The 23,798-nt window shown below is 47.6% G+C and overlaps 1 protein-coding gene across 1 annotated transcript; it reads right to left on the bottom strand.

Annotated features, from left to right (window-relative positions):
- Positions 1-3,766: 3,766 nt before the first annotated feature.
- On the bottom strand, positions 3,767-5,032 carry LOC143377927 (uncharacterized). Its single transcript, XM_076829733.1, is given in 3 exon segments — positions 3,767-3,976; positions 4,398-4,802; positions 4,805-5,032. Coding segments are annotated over 3 exon segments (843 nt in total).
- Between the last annotated feature and the right edge of the window lie 18,766 nt (positions 5,033-23,798).

Genomic DNA, 23,798 nt, shown 5'->3' with positions numbered 1-23,798 from the left:
TAATTCCATCGCGAAATTATCATCCCCGTCCTCCTATGGTGCTATTACATTAAACGGCGCTTGAGTTTTCGACGCAGCCACCGAGACGCGAGACGAACTCCTTGTCTCTCCTATCCACTCGATTCCCGTGGCTAGATAAGCCGCGTGGTTTTTAACGGCTCCGAGAAGCAGCGGCGAAGTTAGCTCTCGCGGGCTGAGGCTCTATTAGTGACATTACTCGCACGGATCCTCTCCGAAGTGTCACCTGAAAATAACTCACCATTGCTATTCTAGTAGCACGCATACAAGTGCACGGTGCAGCGCCACCAAAGTCCTCGTACGCATTTAAATCAAGGCAGGCTCCTCGAGGGCACTCTCCGCCATCGAAGTCGCCTCAAAGCGGCGCGGACTTTCTATCGTTACCGGCGCTCCTTCGCCGCGCATCAGAAAACAATTAAAATGCGCGCACGGGATGTTCCGCGGGGCTCGGCGAGTTCTCCAGCCTTTTTTCCTCTCCTCCTTCCACCCGCTTCTAATTGTCCTTCTCTTTCCCTCCCCTCGGGATTTATCGGGACCATCTCGAAGTACGGAAACGCTTTCTTCTCTCATTCATTAAGGATCGAGAAGTTGATGGAAGCTTGTCGATCGTTCAGACCGATGCGCGAGTACGAGAACGCAGCAGAAACCCGTGGAAAGGAGCCTGGACATTAGCATTGTAGAAACCGAGCGGCGATCATCTGCGCTTCGGATCTCTGAAGTCCGACTGCTACTTTCAGAAACTGTTACCTCCCCTCCGGCGCGCTTCGAGATCGTCCAGTTGAATCGAACGCGGTTGATAAATAAAAGCACGTAGATGTAGGGTTGCTAACCGCGCTATATTTTCGTCTAGCGTAGGTACTATATCTTTCATCGCGTTTGGCGGTCAAGTACTATATTTTCCCTGGAGAAAAGTTGGCAGCTCCAGATACGTACTTCCTCGCGACAGCTTCTTGCGAAACGACCATCGCTCCGAGAACGCTTATCGCGCAGCGAGCGTCACCCCGAGTCCCGATCGCCATTAAAATTCCAGGGGATCGCGGGCGTCTCGGGTTTTGTCAGCGCCGCTCGGCGTTATCGCTACCTCCGCGGCCGGCGTGATTCGATAAAAGCCGCCGAAAGTAAATCGAGGTGCAAGGTCGCCGGTATTTACACAGATATTCCGCGCGCGCGAAAAGAGAACGGGACGCGTTACGCGCGGGATCGCGTCGCCGCTGACTCACGGCCCGTGAATCTAAAAATATCCTCCAGCCTCCGCCGAGCACCGTGTGCGAGCAACTATAAAAAATAAAAAAAAAAGAAAGTAGGATGAAAGAATTGTTGCTCTCGTTGCGGCCGATAGCAATCGTAATCTCCCCGCGATCCCCTCGATTGCATCAGGCGCCGATGCACCGCGAAGGATCGCCTCGGCGCGTTTGCCAGAGGCTGACAATCGTTTTTCCAACGACACAGGCACGAGCTTTCCGGGGGTATTTGCGAAACGATTCGAGCCGCGGCTAGGCGGGGCGAAATTAGCGGCCCCGTTCCTCTCCGCTCGCTCGCCGCCGCCGTTTCGCGCGATGCTTGATCCTCGCGGCCACTCGCCTAATCGACGGAATTTTCGCGCAGACCAACCGCCGCTCGCGGTTGTAGAAGATTCGCAAATACGTCTCAAAGGGCGAGCCCCCGGCGCCCCGGCCCGCGTAAAAACGGAAACGCGATTAATCATGCAGATGGAAACGTCGAACAATTGTATCCTTTGTGCGGCCGGTGCTTGCGCTCGATTCACCGTCTGATGAAATTACCACTTCGTTCTACCGCGAGCGAGAGGGAGCTGCTCGGCGTTTATGCAGGGGATTACTTCGGGGGGAAAGAACTGGTAATTCGTATCAACGCTTTGGCCGATAATCTTACAGTAATTTGCTGATCATCTTCGTTGTAATCGAAGGGTCGCGCGACTCCCCGATAGAGTGTTCCCCAATAATTTAGCCGACCGATCGCGAGAATCGATACTTCTGTTCGGCGTGGAAAAGCCGCGGGTCCGTCGAGCAAACTCCTCAACAGCTGAAACTGAAACTCTTTCACCCCTAGCAGCCGTTCTAACGCGTTTAGAGGGTCCAGGATCGCGTAAGAACACGGACGTGACGTCTACCCCGCACGTTCTCCGGAGCTCATTGTTATTCCACGCCGTGGCTCGCATCGTTCGTTACGTTTACCTACTTCCGGGCTTCCTTCGCACAGCGATAAGCGAAAGTCTGGAAAGTCGGAGGCAGCCGCGATCGTGACGCACGGGGAAGGAACGGGTGGAAGATCGGCAGGGCACTGGGTGGCGGAGGGGCGAGCGCGGGAATTATCTTGAACGACTTAAGGGGATCGGTTATCGGTAATTCCGATCGTCACCTCGACAGACGTCAGGAGACGTTTCCGTCCTCTTTTCCGCCACGCCAACTTCCTTCCCGCCTGGTCCAGCGCCGTCGATGCGACACGTCGAGCGCCAGGATCTCCAGAAGTCCCCTCGGATGCGACTCGCCTGTCGCCTCGAGCCCTCCTCGGCTCTCCGCCCGTAATCTCTCCTCTCGCGTAATATCGACGGCGTTGCCTTCCCGACGCGTCCACCGCCGAAGTTTCTTAAGAATTTTCGGAAGACTTCGATGTTGCGGGCCCACCCAGAGCGCGCGTTGGGCCAGACGGGCCGAGGAATGGTAATTATCGATACAAGGCTGCGTATGCTAATCGCCAGGAACGCGAACCAAACGATTACCGGGGCGAGGGGGGGGAGGAAAGTTGCCGTAAGTCGATATAACTTCTAGCATCGCGGCACTTTCGTGAAACTATTTAGCCACTTCCATCGACGGCCAAGAAAGTGATTGGATAACTTCGTCGCTAAACGAGGAACACAATTAAAGTTACAATTAAGATACTAATCGAACCGGTCTCCCCCGCGTCATTCACTCGCCCCGTGATATCCAGCGACTGTCCATCCAGCAGCCGTTCCTGGCGAGAAGAGGACCCTCCAAACGAGGGGGAGGATGGAACGGTCTTAAGGGGGTATACCCGTTTCAACCCTAGGAAAATGTGTACATTTTGGGGATTTTTTTACAAGTCAACGGCTCGATGAAGATTTCACGTTTTTTTACTATGTTTGCATAGTATTATGAGCTACTTATAAAAAAAGTTTCAGTTAAAAAACTATTGTTTTTCGGAAGTTATGGATACATATCCGAAAGTCTCTCGATTTTAGACGGCTAAACGGTGGGCGTAAAAACTGCTCTGTGTCGCGTCTGAATTAAAAAACAATAAATTCTTCCTAGAAAGTATGTCAATAGCTATCGTTCATCGGTGCCGATTTTTGAAAAATTTGAAAAATAAAAAAATGGTGAGAGATCAAAGGTAAAGTGACATTTTTCTAAGAGAAAATGCCACCTTTTTTCTTTATAAATAATAAACGGGGAATCGGAGTAAAAAAAGCCCTCGATGGACGATGTGGAATCTTATTACGATCCTGCATGCAAAATTGGAAGTGAATTGTTTGAACGTAGCGCGAGTTTTTAGGCCCACCGTAATGAAAAATATAGTTCCGAGAAAACAGCGTTTAAAGTTTTGACTGTGATGCTTTGCTGATAAACTGTATTTTTCGTATCTCACAGTTAATCAGCGTTTCCAGGGGTATAAAGTAAGCCTTCGGCAGACGAAGCAGCTTCTTCAGCAGCTATTCTTGACAATCGTTTAGCAGTTCTGGTTTCTTTAGTGGCTTCGTGCGCTCGAAGCTTATTCAAAGTAATGCGGTGATGATCCTCTGTCCAACACCCTTCGTAGGGCCGATTTTAATGTTCATACTGTCCAATATATGTAAAAGACTTTTATGTCCATCATTGAAGATTGCAGCGCCGATAAAGGCCGCTATTTCAATTATTGTTGCACCACTGAAGATGGTTTTAGGAGCAATTTTCCAGAAGAGCGCGTTCAAGCTTTCATTACTATTCTAACAAGGAGAGTATTTTAGGTGTCCGCCTCCGATCATTTTGATTTTTGGATATGTTATAGAGGACCGAAAAATAAGAAATACGTGTTTTTTATTTTTCCCCGTTTTCATATTTGGGGGTGAAAAAGTTAGAGTTGAAAATTAGGGTTGAAAAATCATTTTTGTGGAATATCTCGAGAACTATTAGAGATAGGGGAATAGTGTCAATGGACGAATTTTGTGTCTTTGAATGCGAAATATGACTGACTCACCAGATTTTCAAAAATCCACAAAAATGATTTTTCAACCCTAACTTTGAACGCAGTTTTCACCCCCCAAATATGAAAACGGGTAAAAATAAAAAAACACGTATTTCTTATTTTTCGGTCCTCTATAACATATCCAAAAATCAAAGTGATCCAATAAATGACAATAAATGAACGTGACATCGTTCCAATAAATTATCACTGCTCAGTTCTTCATAATTAGGACGTATTGCTTCGGCAACTTCTCTCGTTAAAGCAGGGTTATGTCTGCATTCATGCAACTTGTTTTCAGCTTTCGCATTTTGCCATGAACACCAGGAACCGTTTCCTGCAGGACAATTTTGATGTTGCGGCTTATTGTCGGTAGAAATTTTATGGTAGAAAGTTGCCCAAATTCCTGTTTTCATCTGTGCAATGGAATTACAGCTATTCCTAATTGCCTTCCCATAATAAACCTTGAGCTCGTCAATTAACTTTGCTGTTAATTTTCCGTGTCCTTTTCCGCCAAGTCCTTTGGTTTTCTTTTTCAAATTGCGTAGCCTTTTTCCCATACGCTTCTACACATGTCCAACGCATTCTTTTGTTTTATAAGTTCACCATATGGAGGAGATGCTAATAGTCCTGCAAACGTTTTGCTATCCCCATCTCCGATGTAATTTAAATATTTTGTTTCGTGTAGTCCTTCGGATCTGCGAAACATCTCACAAATTCCGTCCATTTCCATTCTGCCCGCGCTTCCTTCATGATTTACAGAGCACTTATGGGTTTCTTTCCACTCTTCATATTCCGCAGAATTAATCTTCCCTTTCATGGTCTCGCAGCCTTTGCAAAAACTTGATTTGATTACGACATCCAGAACTTTTCCTGATAAATGTCCAATCAAAGCTGTAATGCCGTATAACGAGGAGAAACCTCCTTTTTTTGCCAGGTCCCATCCCCAGAAACAGTTAGGCCTGCAGGTTCTTCAACTTTGTTATATTCCGCAGTAAGACATTTTTCTTCCGTCGCCGCACAGAGTATTGAATTTCTACACACAGCTTCCGCGGCACAACGAATGTTCTTTACTATCGCGTCGTATGTTGATTGAATGCATTACAAAAATTATTCGTCTATTTATTTCGTACGCGTGATTATCGGTAATCGGACAGGAATTTATAAGTTTAGAAGCACACGAACTGCACTTTATTTCCACTTTGAAACCAAGTCCACGGATATTCGATTCGGAAAATTCTACGCTGCTGTCACAGTCTTCGCACTTCGCGTAGTCACTAATTGCAGAAAACACAGAAACAAAATTCAAAATTCTGTAGCCAAATGAAGAATCCACGGTCACGTCTTGATATTCATCCGTTTTCAATTTCTTAGCTGATGCACTTGCGTTCGCTTCTCTTTTCTCACAGTCAGGATGACTTGGTGGCTGCCTTTTTCTAGGCCGACTGGCCGTCGATGAGATGCTCGGCTACCTTTTCTATCACATTTTGCAACCGAATTCATGACTCCGGGTATATTTTTCGATTTCGAAACACTGAGAAACGATGCGCACTGTTACTTGCTACGCAAACCACTGACCGCTATGCTCACATTTTTGGCGTCTAAAGTTTCATGGCTAATACTCTTTTCTACCTGCTGATTGTATAAATTTATTACTAACCCCTGCTTGGCGGATTCCGGGACCATTTAGACCCAAAACCTGCCCTGCACGGCACACGTTGTTAAAACATCCGCCGAAGGTTAAGTACTATAAATGTATAAAATGTCCCTAATCAGGGGTAATTAGCACTAGGTATAAGTACCTGCGACGCGAACGGCTCGAACCGCTGCGATCGGTCGAGCCGCCGCGCCGCCTCGTGCTATCTGAATTGTTTCATTCAAATGCCTATAACTTCGTCAATTCTCCGACTTTTTACATCGGACTTGTTTTATAATATTTCTAAAACATCAATCTATGAAAATATGTTTAAAAAACTCCTATTTATCACACTTTCAAACGGTTATACCCCCTTAAGAACAGCCGTTATGAGAAGTTTGAGGTCGGCATACTATGTCTGACCATAATGGCTCATTCTACTTCGGACTGGTCAACGCTTCGGCCCTCTTTACGTTTCCATCAACCACTGTTCCTCAAGCACCCGTGTAATTACTTGGACTACGTACCCGGAACCTGGACACCGTGCGGATAAAACTCGTATCGGGGTGTATAATTTTCGTATCACCGGTGACACAACCGCGTTTCTCGATTTCTCCCGACGTAACCGGCGGTCCTTAAAATCGCACGCGATCGATGACATAACGCGACGTTTTGATTCATTGGCTCCGTAACTGGTTCCCTTTCGGCCCGAATTCGTGATTACCATAATCCCCGGGCACCGTAACGGCTCGCCGTTAATTCTTCCTTCGATTATGACGTTTCATCGTCGATTTGTCCAGCTGCCTTCGCGACGAAACGCAACATACATCCGCGAAGACCGCGGGCTCTTGGGGTGTCATTGCAGAGGAATGGCCGCTTCTTTCGTAGTCCTCTGTGAATTTAAAATTCGCTTTGCTAGAAGTGCGAGAATGATTAGAGATTCGAGAGTTCGCCGTGGATCAGCGTTAAAGGGAATGGTCAGTTTTAAGAGGCAGGCCCCAAGCGCGCGGCACTGGCCAGGGCGACCCGAAAATTCTCGGTCGCTTTTAGATATTAAGAGCGGGCCGGAGATATCCGTGTGCCAGCCGGAACGCAATCAGAATAGTAATTAAGGATTCGGTTAACGCTCGAAGCGCGAGCGTAGAACGCAACCCAATTTAAACACACAAAAGTGCACGAGGGAGCACTCTCTTTCTCGCTCGAGGGTAGGAAGAGGAGGGGGCGAGAGGGGTAGAGAAAGGGAGAAGGGAAGAAAGGCGACGCGATTCCTACGTGCTGTGCGCGTGTGTGGCCACACACGCGTTCACGCGTTCCCGCGCGAAACAACACGCTCGCACGCGCACGTGTCGCGGGAATATGGAGCGAGGATCTGCTTTTTCCTCCGGATCAATGAATTGACGCGCATTTCTCCCCATCGATCGCGCGTTCTGCATTCTTGTGCCCAACTTCTCGAACTTTATCAAACGGAACACACCAACGTCTCCCTCGCAGGAAGATTTTCGGCCAAAGTTGCACGCCACGATTCGATTCAATGTTCGTCCCCCCGAATCGAACGGGTGCACCTTCGGCAGTCGACCAGGAGCCCCTAATTTCGTAATTAACGTCGGCGGACAAAGCGTCAGGCCCTCGAGCGTTGACTCGGAGTTAGTGGAATCCACGAACGACCGATTGGAGTCTTCGTCGATCGCATTAATTGGTCCCCGAACTTAGCGACGTCACCGGGGCCAACAAAAATTCGATGTAACTTCATTCTAGCCATCGTTCACCGACACCCAGCCTCCCTTCCATGTGCCCACCTCCGTGCAGGGACAGCCGCGAGTTTGCCCGCGGCCCGTGTACGCGTGCATCGATGCCGACCAACACGAATCGATTCGCTCGTGTGCTCGCCCGCACACAGCGCCGCGACCCTCGTGTGCGCCAGTGCACGCATGGAAGCTGGCCGCTGGTGTGGGAGAGACGATGCGCCGCGAACCCGGCTGAAAAGTAGGGGAGAGGGAATTCCTGCGCCCTCCCCTCTCCCAGCGTCTCCTCCACCCTGTTCCCCTCTCGGTCCCTTGCCCCCGTCCCTCCGCAGCCGCGCCGTTGCTCGCGCGCGCGCGAGCCGTGGGGCCGTTTCGAGTGCGGCGGCAGGTGGACCAGGGGGCGGGAGGGGAGCGCGGGGGGGCAGGGTGGCAGGAGGAGAGCAGCGAGAGCGGAGGGAAGGCGAGAGAAAGAAGGAGAGAGGGACAAAAATCCGGCGATGGCCAATGGGAGGAAGGCCCTGAACCCCGGAGAGCGGGAAGATCCGACAACGTCGCCGTGGAGTTTTTGTTTACCGCGCGCGCTCAGAGGAGAGCGCGTAGCCGCTCCTGCAGCAGCCAGCACTACCTACCCACCCGTTGCTTGCTCGCTTGCTTTTGCCAGCAATGATAGTAGCGACAGCAAGCTAGCCAGCAACCAGAAGCACCGAGGGACGCGGGCAACCAGCAGCAGCAGCAGCAGCAGCCTGGTTCTCCCTGACTCTCCCTGACTCCTCGTATTTTTCCTTCTTTCTTCGACCCTCTTGCTCGGTCCCTTTTTCCCTCCGTGTCTCTCCTGCTCCCTCTCTCTCTCTCTCTCTCTCTCTCTCTGTCTGTCCTCCCGTTGCTCTCGCAACGCTTCGACTCCTCTCGCCGGACACCGTGACCGCAGATAGATGGGGGGAGATGGTGAGAGCTCCGAAAGGATGGGGCGCAACGGGAGGACCCGGTCAACGGTGCCGCGACTCCGATGTTTGCTGATGGAATTATAATAATAACAAGGCTACGTCTTTATCGCGCGCTCGCGGGTCTCGGCAAGTGGCGGGCACAGCTTTCGCGAAATCCTCGCGCTCATCATTCTTCTCCCGTCCAGTAGGTGCCTCCGTCGACACCCCCGAGGGACTCGGGAGTATCGGTCAGCGTCGATGGACCTTGTCCGCGAATTTTATCAGCCCGCGACGCCAGCCCGCGAACTGTTATCGTGACGTCGAGCGTTTTAATTAAAATAATTAGATCGCGAGGAGGGCGCGCGGTGTGATTCGAGTGACGGTGGAAGGTAAAGTAATTAAAAGGAACGCGTAACACCGCGGCTCAGGGCTTTTCCACGGGATACACGTTTTTCCCCGATTTCAGGCTATGATGTATCGCTCGCTCGCTCGCGCCGCGCGGCTTCGCCCCCTTGGCGGGCCCCGCCGCTCCACCGATTCGGAAAAACTTGATTGATAATACTGCCGCGACTACGGGATATTAGGATAATCGCGGCCACCTAGTACATTCTCGTTTTCTATCGCTAATGGCCGAAAGTATCTTTCTTCGAGTATACGTCAGCGCGATTGATACTTTTCTGTGATTCTTTGCGATCATTTGATAGCCACGTGTTATCGCTAATACTTGTAGAAAAGTTCGCGGGAGTCTGATTCCCCTCGGAGAGGAGCATGATCAAACTTATCTTTGTTTAGGATTGAGGTTCCTCCTCCTTAAGTGTCTTACTGTTTGGATTTCTTGTTTCTCGAGTGGTGGAAGCCCTCCTCTCGCTTCTCTTTCACCTCTTTGTGGCTCTCTTTCCACGAGACCTCTCCTTCGATATCTTCAGACGTCCCCCTCTTTTTGGAGTATGTACTTCTTTCTCTTGTAATTTCTTCCTCAAGAAAGGGAGTCCTCTTGCTTTAAATCGTGCTCCTTCCACTCCACGAGCTTCCCTCCCTCGTTCTCTGCCACGGCACTTATTAGACGGAGCGTTCGGAAAGGGGAAGTTGGGGTAATTGTTCAAAATAACGACGGTAAATCTCAAAATTTCTCGGGGCTGTTCTGCGCGATGCGTCGCCTCGTTTTACCTGATAAGGTAAATAACTGAAAATCAACATCCCTACAGTTTATATTCCCTGTATTTGAATCCTCACTTCAATTACACGAAATTATATGCATTATTCATTATTAGGGGAAAGGTGGGATAGTTGATCAGCGGGGATACGTAATCACGTCAGTTTTTTAATTAATATATTGTCAGTTTGTGCCTGCTGTCACGCTATCGTGGTAATGCTTGCATTATCGTAACACTTCACGTTGCAGTTTTCTTCTGGGAGCATTGAATAATGTTGTTTAAAGCTTCGATGTTATTTGCAGCCAAAAAGTAAATATATCGGTCTGCTTGTTCTTCCTCCTTTTCGAGTAAAAGTTGCATATTAAGTTAAAGCAGCAATTGTTGGTCTATTAATGCTATTTATTGATTGATCTAAATATCTAAGGTAAATTTAATTTTTCATCTTTTTCAAATCGAGGGCATTGAGGGATACTTGGTCAGTGTGTGAGGTGGGACACTTGAGCAGGTGTAAATGTCCCAAAAAGAACCATAGAACGATTAATGAAACAGAAAAATACAGCAACGAAAATGAGAAGGAAAATCTATTCTTCATCATCATCTTGATCAAATGATATCTAAGTGAAATATCTTTTAAGAATGCATTTATGTTGTCTTATGTCATAGAGTTTAATTCTTCGATTTTATTTTTACAGTAATTCTTTCACGTTAGTTATAGTTTACTTTCTTTTTATGACATTCCCTTTACTTCATTTTAGTGACAAAGATAATGAATAATTTTAGAAAGTGTTATTTACTCTTAAAGTTCACTGATCAAGTCTCCCTAACTGTTTGATCAAGTCCCCTTCAGTGAGGGATACTTGTGCATAACGTCACTGCCAGAAAATCTTGAAATTCAGTCATTAAAATTAGTTTTCAGCTCTCAAATTTGTACAAGTAGGGTAAAGGACCCAATTACTGACACCTAAGCAGTTACTGTCACCTCAAGCTATTTTACTTAAAATAACGAATAAACAAACGTTGTAAAGTCATACAGAAAAAGAATTATGTAATTCAACCTATAATCTATACTACAGATTATACACTGTAGTTTATTTATTCGTTATTTTAAGTAAAATAGCTTAAGTTGACAGTAATTGGTTAGCTGTCAGTAATTGGGTCCTTTACCCTATATTGAGAATACTCTAAAAATCACAACTTACATAATTAAATACAAACAAGCCAAACCATTATTATTACTTTAATAAAAAAGCAAAACTGCGATCAACTGTCCCACGTTTCCTCTACATAATAATAGATGAACGGAACCACTGTAGCATTGAAGCTGCCGTTAGCACTGTAACTTCGAGATTATAATCGAAGCTGCATTGCTTATGAACGCTCCGAAAACATCTTCGTTCGTCGAGAACCGAGAAGTCTGTGTCCGCACCGTGTTGTAATATTTCACGAGGACGGACAGTCCGAAGTCGAAGATAAGCGGAAGTAAAACAGCAGCCAAGCGAGCTGCTCGTTTTACAATCTTCCTGGCTGCTCTTCTCCGCGCATCGTTTCCGTCCCTCCTCGCCGGACCGAGCTCTTTTTTTCGAATGCAAAACGCCACACTTCCTAAGTAAAGCCATTTAACGTCGCAATGAATTCAACGGCGACATTCTCAGCCGGCCTGAATTGCTATTCATGAATTATTCCCCGGGACTTTTGGGAAGTCGAGCGGGAGGAAGAACCGTGGCTCCGTGGGAAATCTTCAAAAAGTCCTGTCTCCGCGAGCCCGCCTTGAACAGGGCAGCTGATAACGACGCATTTCCCTTAACAGCTCGCGACTCGGAGTCTGCGAAGACTTTCTCCTCCAAGCATCCCCGACAGATCCTAAAACTCACCGTCCCAGGGAAGCAACAGGCACAAATTCCTCCCACGTCACGACACTTACAACTCGAAGAATCTCCTCGCCGGGGACCAAGATACCCTCCGACGACTGTCTCGCACGGTCGCCGATAATTGCAAAGTTAACACGACCGCGAAGCAGGCGAAGCAGCGAGAGGAGGCGCGCAACTTCGCGTCGGCGCGCACCTCCAAGTCGCAGGAATTATTCACAGCTGCGGATGGTGGAACGCGGCCATAAATTACTGATGTACCTCGAATAGACTTCTCGTGTCCCGAAAGTTTCGGTCCAGCGCGACCGTCCGTGTATCCCCCTGTTCGCCCTTAGTCGCCTGGATCTCCGCGCCGTCCAGAGAGCCTCCTTCGGTCAGGGCTGACTGGCGCTGTAACCGAGAGAGCAGCTTGTCGAAGGGACCGATAACACGGGGAACGCGGTCCACCTGTGTCAGGGAAGCAACAATGTTCGCCGATTGTTCCCTCCCTACGGAGGGAGGCACAGGCCCGTACCATCCCGTCGCTCGTACCCTCGTTTTTCCCTCGCTCAACTGTCCCTGCACGCTCGCCTGGCCGTAGGAAATGCGATTCGCGTTGGACGGCGTCCCGCGCAAAAGTCGAGATAATCGGTCTCGATGACACGCATCGCCGGCCACCGATGATCGGGAACCGCTTTCGCGTTTCCTGTGTGTCTCTATTCACCGCTCGATCGCGCTCGTTTCGCCCAGCCCGAGGTGTGTTTACGACGCATTGTTGCTCTCCTAGCTGCGCATGGACGTCGCGTGGCGGGCAGAAGAGAAAGAAAGAAGACGGCATAGGTGCTGAGATAGGACTCAGCTGTTCATCGTGGATATTCGAGCATCTCACGCGACGGGTAATCAGAACAATCTATATCCGACGCAGAAGGAGCATGCCTCCATCAGTTTGGGAAACCTTGAAGAGTTCTGAAGAGAAGCGTGTGTCCCGTCGCGTGGCGGTTCTGACTTGCATAGCCCCATAAGAGGTGGGACAACAAAGAGAAGCGAACCTTCAGGCATTCGAACCGGCACGTTTGCGATTAATAAAATATTTTACTACACTTGATCCGAAAGCTGGAAGACAGAGCCCAAGGTTGCAGAAGCTTCCCCGAGCAAGAGGCTTCGCCACGCAGCGCCCGCAACATCCTGCTGGGGACGCACTGTAGAAGGCTCAAGAATAGCACCAGCCCATCATCCTCTCCGATTCGGCACAGTGTCGGACAGACTCGCGGGCGTTTCACCTCTGAAGTCGAATAATCGCGCAGAGCGGACTTTCTGTCAACAATTAACACGGCCGTCGGTACGATACCGGAGGAGCCTCCAGCCCGTGACGAGTTAAATTTAACAATCCCCTCGGACCCCTGCGTTAGCACGCCGACGGTATCCCCGGTCGAAAATAAAACACTAGGGCCGCGGAAATTCGGCCTAATTGTGGAAACACGGGGCGCAATTAGCCGGAAAAGGGAACGCCGGGGGGAACTTGTTCAGTCGGCGTAATAATCTCGCCCCCTCGAAGTTGCGAAGCACGAAACAAATTTAAAGGAGGCTACGATTCCTCCTCGTGCGCGCGACTTCGTGAACAGGGAGGAGGAACGGGGCGAAGGAACGGGCGAAGGAAGAGGCTGCGGAGGAACGACGAAGAAGCCGGGGGAGGGAACGAGTAGGTGAACGAATGAAGGAGGAGAGGAAAGATGTCATCAACCTCCGAAAGCTCGGGACCGTGGACGGTGACTAACTGTGCAAAGTTTAACCCTTCTCCCTGCAACCTCCCCGTTCGACAGAGAAATGTCGCGTATATGCAAATCCTTCCCGAGAGGGAGAAAGGTGAATGGTCAGCCGGGCGGACACCGTCCGAGCGTTTTTTTTTTTTCTCGCTCCAAGGGAAACTGGGGCGCGCGTGCAGCGGAATACGTTCCGCCGAATCCCTGTCCCTCTTCTCCTAGGGGTGGCGGATCTTTCAACGGGATCGCGGGCTTTCAAAGTTAAGGGAATGATCAATGAATCGCGGGGATTTCGGGGATCGGATGGTAGCCGCTAATTGCTTTGAACGCGAGCTTCGGCGGTCTGGGTTACGTGGACCGATATATAGGGGAGAGTCCGGCAGTACCGGCCACTTTGAGTTTTTGTACTATAACTTGGGCTGCTGTTGGTAAAAATCAAATTTCAAAGACGTAATTTGTAGTGAAAATAGTGTTTAATAAGAGGGACAAATTTTTTTTTTTAATTTTATTATAAAGATTAATAATTCGGGGGAATAAAAACGTAATTCGCAGTGAACGAAAAATTGTCGTCCAGTACCGGCCAAGTACTTAGTGGATTTTAAGGTTTAGGTAATTAATAATGTTAGTAAAAATGTTTGAAAGTAGAATAGTACTTTTATTTAGGCACGTCTACAAGTGTCGCGTGTAAAATGATCCATATTTTCTTGATCTGTACACTCCACGTGAGCCCAACAACGATTCTCTGCAAATGACGTACTCTGTGACTTGTTCATCAAAGTCTAGTTTCCTACTTCGTGAGCTATCTTTTTTCGTACTTATCGCTTTGCCTAACTTCCTTCGTCTCTTAATTTTTTCATATTCCTTTAGTGCTTTCTCAGCTTTTCTTGTTTCTGCTTTCAATTATTTCTCATTAACCAGTTCCTTTTTTTCTGAACATCTTCTATAAAAGATACTGGTGTTAGAATTTCAGACTGTTGCGTCCGTCGTTTTCTCTGTTATCCTTGTTTCTGAAATATTATTTTCAGGACTGATGTTCTTAACCATTTTCATGCAATCCGAAGATACGCTTCTTGAAGAAGATTGACCTGAGAGATTGGTATTAACATGTGAATTAAGTGATGAGTCCAGGGGTTGAGAAAAGTCGACTGAAAGGGTGGGTGGTGTAGATACAAGTTCTGGTTGTTGAAAATGTCGAGATGGAATCAAATCCAAGTCTGAAAATATAGTACGATTTAAAGGCCACAGTTCTGTACATTGAAAAGCAGACTGTGCCAAATTCATTCGGCAGATAAGACTGCGAGCAGTGTTGACTAAACCGGCAACGTCTTTCTGAGCAATTTTTAAAGGATGATATTTTCGCATCTGCATGCTTGGTTGTAGGCTGTTTTGGAGGGTCCTATTATACCCCGATCCAAGGGTTGCATTTTGTGTGTCGTGTGTGGAAGAAGACTTAACATGTGCACATGATGCTCTTTCGCAAATAGGATGACATCAAGATCCTTGTGACTTGCATGCCCATCAAGTATAAGAAGGACTGGTTCTTTTTGGCTAGGACGAGTCCTTTCAACAGATAACTCTAGCCATTTTAAAAAAGACTTAGCCGTTACCCAACGACTTTCCTCAGGAGCGAAAATACTTCCTGGAGAAGCGTCCTTTTTTAAAACTACATCTACTCGAGCTTTATTAGGGAATACAAATAAAGGGGGGACAAAAATATCCCCAGCAGCATTTGTGCTTAGTAAAACAGTTACATTTCTCCCCCTTTCTGCCGACGTGATTGTGCTCACTTGTTTTCCCCCTTTCTTAAATAACTTTGGCACCGTTTTTATGAACAATGGAAACACCAGTTTCATCACAGTTGTGAATCCTGCTGGGGGAAAAATTATACTGCGTGAGCAGCTCTGAGTATTTGTCAAAGAAGCGATCTATTTGACGTTTATTAAAGCCTAACGCTTTTTGAAGACTCGTGGATTCTGGTCTATGCAAGGATAATTCCGGACGACGTGCCATAAATTTAGAATAAAATTGTTTACCCACAGTTTTCTTTTATTTACTAAATTGATCTGATAATTTTAAATGTTCAGCCAAATCGCATGCCAATTTCGAAAATTCAGTCCTACTTAATGGCATAAATTTGGCATCCTGGTCGTTCATATAAAATACTAATTTACTTTCGAATTCCTCAGTAAAAGTTTTTTTAAATCTACCCATCTGCGGTGTCAAATCCACGGTCTTGCCTTCTCGAATCGCTTTAAATCGGTCTCCCAATGTGCTTCTTGGAACGCGACAAGTTTTAGCGGCCTGCCTTTGACTCAGTTTGTTTTCAAGCAGCATTTTCAAAGCCGCATTCATGTCGTTCTGCGCCCATTGTCCTTTTTTCTCTTTAATTTCGGACATTTTTCTGCAGAAAAATAAAGAAGAAAAATCTAAGGACTATATAATTATACGAAAAAATAAAAATTGGCCGATACTGCACGACTAAACGTGACTGCTACTGCACGAGAAACACGTGGACAAAGTTTTAGGTTCATTACGTAATATACAAAGCAACTTGAAAAAACCAGGGCATTCATGTATAGCTAATAGTGTAACAATAATGTACGTAATATGACAAAATTATTTAGTTACCTGAGAAATAAGAAATCAGCTATGAAAAATATCTTTTGTCGTCCGGAACACCAGCGTAAACGTTAAACGTCTTCGAACACTGGTAATACCGAAGGAAAACGAATGTCGCCGGAATACGTTGCTACTCTAGTATTCATTTGTTTCTCCATCGACAGTGCAGTCAACTAACACTGTAAGCGAGATCTAGCTTTGGCCGGTGCTGTACGCTGCCCGGTACTGTAGGACTCTCCCCTAAATGCGCGACTTTGGGGGAAGTCGATGCGACTAGTTTAAAAGTTACGCGGAAGGAAGGGGTGCGGCGTGTATGTAAATTAGAGGCCCGGAACTTTTCCCGAATCCCCGTAACTTCAAGCGATTTTCTCCCGCCAAAGTTGGCGCACAAGGAAAAGTCGCTGTTTTTATTTTCACGCCGCCCCGCGACGCGGAGCTCGAGCGCCGAGAGATCGACGGATGGGAAACGGGTCGCGTGGAGGATTTGCGGTGTCATTAACGGGGGGGAGGGAAGCTTTGAGGATCGAATTGTAATTAGAAAGCCGAAGCTGCGACCGTGCCTAGATGTCCTCGAAACTTTGCGGCTCGTCCGAGCGCGGAGGGAAAGTACGGTTTAAGAGAAGCGCAAACACTCCGGGCGCTTGTAAAATCCGCGAGAGCGAGCTATCGATAAAACGGATCGGTCCCGGGGACCGAAAGCAACTCGAGCACTCGACACTCGCCCTTTGATACGCCGTTGATAAACGGACAATAACGCGGAGCGAAAGTCACCGGACGGGATTCCTATAAAGCTGGCTTTCCCTTAAGAAGATCTCGCGGGGTGATTACGCGACGCATCGCCGAACCTTTTGAAAAACGCGAGAGCTTTCGCCCGGCCGCCACCCAGTTTCGCGTCTCCAGCGCGATAGGTAAAGTATGCGCCTGTACACGCAGGACTTGCCCGCGGGAACAAAGGCCCGTTCGGCGGCTCTCGCGGGGAGACAGGCATGGGGGAGCATCGGCGGACCGAGGCTCCGCTCGCGACACTGTTTCCGTTCGCTCTCCCCGTTCGAGTCTTCCGCGGAGCGCGGTGTCATGAATAAAAGCGGGCGATCAACGAGACGCTCGGGACGAAAGGTATTACCCCTTTCTCCGTAAACAATGCCGCTCGTTTTTCCATTTAACGCGGCGGGAGAAGTTATTCATAAGCCCTTCAAAAGAATCGTCGACGAGCCAAGCGGAAGGGTTGAAAAGGGTTAAGAGGGTCAGAGAAAGATCCCGGGACAGCGGTAGGGAAGAACGGAGAAGAGCTCGGGCGAAGTTGGTCAGCAGGATGAAGGAAGGAGCGGACGACGACGACGACGACGACGGCGGCGACGACCACCACGACCAGGGGCATGACTAGCAGAAGGGTCGCGGAGGGGGACGGTGGTGATCTCTCCTTTCCTCCCTCCGTCGGCCGTCCGTCCGCCCCTCGGCCTCTCTTTCTACCCTTCGGCCCGCGTGCACCTCGCCGCCGAACAATGCGCGGAAAAGTGTGCGATAGGAGAGAAAAAAATGGACCGCTGCCATTATGGAGTTCAGGGCCACTCGAGTTGTTTTGCTTCCACCTCCGCAAAGGAGCCTCGTACAGAGGCAACTGTGCTGAATGAATCAGAGAGCGAGAGGGGGGGCGGGGACGTCGGACGGGGGAGGAAGTTGAAGGAGGAGGTGCAGGAGGATGAGACGAAGGGGGGCACCGGGGAGGGAACGGAGAAGCTGGATGATGAGGGAGAGAGGTGGGACGGGGAGAGAGAGAGGGTGCTTTCACCACTAGTGGCCTAGACTTCTTCCCTCTCTTACGGTCCCGTTGCTCGCCGTTCCGTTTCTTCGTGTCTGCTTCCCCGAGTTCCCTATGCATTTGCAAAGTGCCACAATTGTTTCTCCTTCCCTTCCACCCTCCTCGACCTCCGTGCCACCCCGATCCCTCCTACCGCGCCCCGTCTACTTCTCGCCACCCTTCGCCCACTTGTGTATCCATCGTTCGCGCCACGCTTCACGGTTTGCTTTTCTTCGTGCCGCAACTTCGGAACTGCTTCAAGGCCCCCGGGGATGAGATGATTCACGCGGGGTGATACCTCTTGATTAGAGGTCGCCGCGCAGTTACACTTTCACCGGCCTCACCCCCACGGCTCGCCCGCTACTCTCTCTTTCCCCAGTGGGGCACCGAGTATCGGCGCCGAGGTCGACAATTATCCTGCAAGGAGCTGGAATTCCTGTCATCCTCTCGGTGTCCCACCCCGTCGAATGGGGGTGGCTGTCGTCGGAGAAAGTTTCGGTAATAGTGTACGCGAGCGCGGTGCACGGTGGGGAAATTTCGCGATTTTATCGCCAAAAATACAGAAATGAATTTTTGAATTTTACAAATTTAATGCGAATGTCGATTGAAGAACTGTGTCCATTTTCGTGGTGAAACCCTCGAAACTTATTTTTATTATATAAAATTCGGCAGTTTTATATGAGAAACTATATTATCCCAAAAACAGCGCTTACAAAAATTACGAACGATAAAGATTTTTTTATTATTTACATTTATACACTTTTTTCTTTGTTAGAGCATGCCTCTGCTACAGTGCAGCAGGGCATAGCAGAAGGGTTATCGCTTCTGACGACAAACAAATATACATAATACAAACAATCAAACAGAGGATCGAAGCTCAATAAAATCGTTTAAAAAAGAATAAAAAGGTTTATAATGTATAACATGTGAACCAGTCTCGGTCACAGTTATGTCATATGTTAGACAGGACACACTGGATCGTGTTTAAAAGAAAATGCATATAATTACAAGATTAGCAACTGTTAGCAGTTGCTGCATTAATTGCATTTGTATTAAAATATTTAACAGTAAAATTGGTGGCATTTGATACTCATATTAGATCTTCAATTGACATTTGCATTTATTTTGTCGAATTGAAAAATTTATTTTTGTGGTTTTGGCCATAAAATCGCGAAATTTCCCCACTGTGCGGTGAAGGAAACGAGACGATCAGGCTCGAATGGAATACACTCCAGGACAAAAAGATAGCACATCTCGTATTTTTTAATATTCTGTATTGATTCAGATTGAATGTCAATGATATACATATCATGTTAAAATTAAAAGAAGAACAGTATTCAATTGCATAAATATCCAAAGTTATTAATAGAAGTCGGAAGGCAGTTATGAATTTATTATAAAATCGTGACAACTACTTGAAAAAAAAAGTTGTGGACGTCCACAAAGTTTAACAAATTGAGAAAAACGTGCAATATTAAGAGCTGCATCCAATTCAAAGATGACTGCAAGGCAAATTGCTGAAAATGTTGAAGTAAATACTAATGTCAAGAACGTTCGACGTGTTTTACAAAACTGTAAACATTTAATAAGAAGGAAAATGCAAAAGAAACCGTGTCTAACAGAGCTGCATAAACTTCACCGTTTACAATTTGCAGAAAACTATGTACATATGAAAATAAATGGCGTGGAATGCTATTTACGGACGAAAAGAGATTTGATTTGGACGGACCGATGGTTTTACTTATTATTATCACGATTTGAGAAAGGAAGAACAATTTTTGAGCCGTCGTCATATGGGAGGCGGTAGTGTAATGATTTGGACCGGTATTGGATATCGTGGTAAAACGGAAATGAAATTCATTACAGGCCAAATGAGTAGCAAAATATATCTCGAAATAATTGATCAACAAATAAATACGTATGCCACAAAAATTGCCGGAGATTAATATATCTTTCAACAAGATAATGCTGCCGTGCATACTGCGAAAGTGATAAAGCAGTGCTTTTCTACCAAAAGAATTCGACTTTTAGACTGGCCAGCAAAATCTCCGGATCTCAATATTATTGAAAATTGTTGGGGAAATCTTGCCACGGCAGTGTACCAAAATAGCAGACAGTTTAAAAATGTGAATGATTTAAAACAATGTATTCAGGATGAGTGGGAACAATTAAAACAAAACAAAATTTTAAAAACTATATAAACCGTTGCCAAAAAGAATGATTGCTGTAATTAAATGTAAAGGAGGTGCCACTAAATATTGATCATTCAATATCACCAATTACTTTGTTCATATCCCCAGTTTTACAACAAATGTGCTATCATTTTGCCCCATCATATTTCCTTAATATGTCTGTTCTTTTTAACAAAAATGAATCCGTTGTAAAAATTTAAGTTCATTTAATTTCTATGCGTTAATGCATGCAGTCTGACGAATCTATATAACAAAAATTTCATTTGTGACGTTTAATGCACAGAAATTAAGTAATTCTTAAGGTGTGCTATCTTTTGTCCCGGAGCGTAAGTGCGCATCTCCATCTCTGAAATAAGTTGTCAATCTCCGAGACTTTCATTCGAGCGTGCACAGTGTTCGCGACGATTCCTTGCTTGCCAGCGACGCGCGCCTGCACGAAGGCAACCGCTCTTGCGGCCAAGCGCGGCGCCCGCGACTCCTTGGAGCTCGCTTCGATAAAAGAGCACGAGGCTCGCCTCGCGTCCTTTACCGATCTCTCTCGTCACTCGGCAATCCACCCTCGGACAAAGAATTCCGAGGGAACGCGGGCGCGCTTCCACCGCGATCCTCGTGCCCCTCCGGAAACGGGAGGGAAGAGGAAACCACCCAACACGATTTTCATCGGGAGGAGGGATGGGCGAAAGAAACGGCGTCGGGGGGTGTATCGAGTCGCGGCGCAGGAATTACCATAATCCTCGGCGTTACGGTACGCGAGCGTTCTATATAAAAAAAAAAAAAAAAAAAGGAAGACGGGGAAAGGGGAGGGAAAAAAGCGAACGCGGAGAAAGAAGCAGCGTCCGCCGCCTCGTTATTGGGGAATGTAGGGTTCCGGTTAGGTTCAGGAGAGAGCCGGTTACATCGGCTGCCGGACAAAAGGGCTTTGTCGAGTAGACAGTGACAGTGATCAGACCGTGATGAGTGACAATGACGTCGGTCGGCTGTGCGGCAGCCCATTATTCCACCTGGCAGAAAGCTTTCCAGTTTGGCACACATCGAGTATCCAAGCGATCACTTATTATAATCATGCCGACCGTGTTGTGTTGTTGTTGTGTTGTTGTTGGCCATGGCTGACATCAGTGCTAAAAGGGGGCGGGGGCGGGGTGGCGGCCGGGGGTTGGGCGAGCACCATCGACTGGCCGGCTCTATCCCGATGAACCGCTCTGATTAGTGATTAGCGCGAAATCGCCCGCTCGTTCGTACATCGCCCGGATGCTCGCCACTCACGGCTCACTGGCTTCATTCTTCTCTCCCAAGCTATTTAATTAATGCTGAATTCTAAAAATACCGGCCGCCGACCAACCGACCCCCACTCCCGTCCGCCGCGGAGGAGACGAACATAGCTCGTCGTCGACGTTAACGGGAAAAAATTTATTCGACGCTAGAGCAACCCTTTCGGCAGACACCGAGGCGCGGCATCTCCCCCGTTGCGTAATCGCTGCTTACCGATCAAAGGGGTTGCGTGCGACGTGATCTCGCGGGACTCCAAGGGACACTGTGCGGCCCTGTGGAATGCAACGCGCTTGGTACAGTTTGGCAGCACGAAGGGAGGGATCGGTGCGCGAGGTCTGCCTGCCGCGAGACGTGAGCCGAGGGAGGGTGCGAAGCCGGCGTTTGGAACGGAAACATCTGGAATACGTGCCCCTTATTCGGTTCTGCGAGGCGCAGATGGGGTGATAAGGTCTTAAGTATGGCTTTTACCATAATAGAAGGCATGTCGCGAAGTACGAACGCTTGGCTAAGTGGGCGACTCAACGCGGCGCTCACTTTTCAACCCCCGTGTGTTACTTGCAGGTACTTTGCATGTATTATTAATGCCTCGCTCTGACCCACGCTGCGTGTCTGTTCTGCTTAGGGGAAGTCGCGAGGAATGATTGCAAGTGGGATAGATTTGGTGTTCCCTCGTCTCGGGGGTCAGTGTTCTGAAGTGGTGTCTACAACTTCTTCAGACATTTCACTCCACATCTCTGCGTCGTTTCCCTCGATTAGCAGAGCTCAGAGAGTCCGCGGAATATTGCATCCGATGGCACACACGAGTGCCTCTCTGATTTTTTCCAAGGGTTGGAGGGACAAGCAATTGCTGAGCATGAGTTGACGATCGATCCACTCTGCCGCCGATCCCAATTACGGCGGAGGATACCCCCTCGCGAGTCCTCAATGGAGCCCAACCCCGAAAACACATCGTCGCGTCTCGCCCCGCCGGATGATAACCCCCCCTATCGCCGCGAGTAATTGAATCGTCAAAATTCCTGGCCGTCGGACTAGGGGTCGTCGACTTCGGGCTCCCTGAATAGCGACGCACCCTCGAAGGACCCGTCCCTTCGAAGGAGGCCCGCGGGAGCTCGGATTTATTGCATAACAACCCCCCCGAGTCAGCTCGTAACCTTTGGAAGTTGCGTAGGTCCGACGGTAGAGGGTGCTGCATAGGCTCGATGATCTACTTGTTGAATGGCGAGGAGAGAGAGAGAGAGAGAGAGGAGGCAGGATATTTCTGAATGAACGAACGACTGAATGGGCCGCCGCACATGGCATAGGGTGCCTACTTGACACCGATCCGTAACCTCAACAATCGGGGGGTTGCCTGTCTTCGGCCACGCCAGTCGGTGACCTCGCAAGATCCGCGAGTGGGCTTTCCGTGCAACACGTGTCGCAGGACCAACAGAACGTCGGACATAGGTGGCAATAACGTCAAGCGCACGGGTGGCACGCAAGTATCAACGGTGGATCCATTAGATTCTTGCGTTTCCACTAAGGGGTGTTCTCTACAAGATTATTAATGATCGCTGTACAACCCAGTGAACTCTCGGGATAGCGACACTCTCCGTTTTTCATCCCCCATCGCGACAGATTGTTAACAGTCGTAGTGTCCCTCCACTGAGAACCGAACTGCCCTCCTTAGCTAAATTGTCCTATCTAGCATTTCTTCATTTTTCGAGATACGTTGAAATATTTTAAGTCCCACGCGTCTTTCGGCTTTTAAGTATAGTTAGAAAACTCTACGTGCTTCGTAAAGATTTATAAACAGTCTAATGTATTTAACCTAACTTCTTTCCAAATGGTTGCAATGCCCTATCTAAAACAATTAATTAATTGGCACGTTAATAATACATCACCTATCGGTACACCTATTACAAACGATTATATTAGGCTGTTACGAAATAATGACATGTTTTAATTTGCATGGAGGAAAATAAGGACGGTACAAAGTAAATGATAAAACTTCCGTCTTCTCGGTTCTTTCAAAACGTTAGATAGGACGTTTTCACCCTTGTGCACCGTTCAAATTTTTGTTACACTCGTATCGTTCGGGTCAATATGACCCAAAATTAAATTAAGTAAAATAAATGTCATTATTTAATGTTTCAGATTACCAATGAATAAACTACTAACAATGAATATACTATAATTATAAACATTCGTTACAAATATTTACAGAATGTTCTTTACATATATATTTTTTGCGTACATAAAATGCCATGCTTGTTTTTCTGTCGACTGCAGGAGGACATGAGGAACAGCGAGATCGCTCGAGAGTACTTTTTTTAGTTATTTCGCGAGAACTTGATGGTAATATCTCTGCTTGAATTGAAGTTACAATGTTTTTGGAAAACTCTGCTCTAGTTAATACTGTCCTTCTACTTATATACTGTCTTGTCAAGCTATCGCCTAACTCTTCTAAAAATAACCGCCTTTTATATTTTTTCCTTGCACTCCAATTAGGATTAATATCGCTCCATATGATAAAAGCATGCAGAGCAGAAATATCAAGCATGTGATAAAATAGTGTCATGGGCCAACGATTTGTTCGTCGGCGACAAGTGTATGTTGATAACATTTGATCTAACGTATCAACGGCACCTTTCGTAGAATTGTAAAATGTTA

Source organism: Andrena cerasifolii, chromosome 16, assembly GCF_050908995.1.
Source record: "Andrena cerasifolii isolate SP2316 chromosome 16, iyAndCera1_principal, whole genome shotgun sequence".
Classification (NCBI taxonomy): Eukaryota; Metazoa; Arthropoda; class Insecta; order Hymenoptera; family Andrenidae; genus Andrena; species Andrena cerasifolii.
The sequence above is the reverse complement of the archived record's forward strand: the minus strand, read 5'-3'. Positions and strand labels throughout refer to the sequence as shown.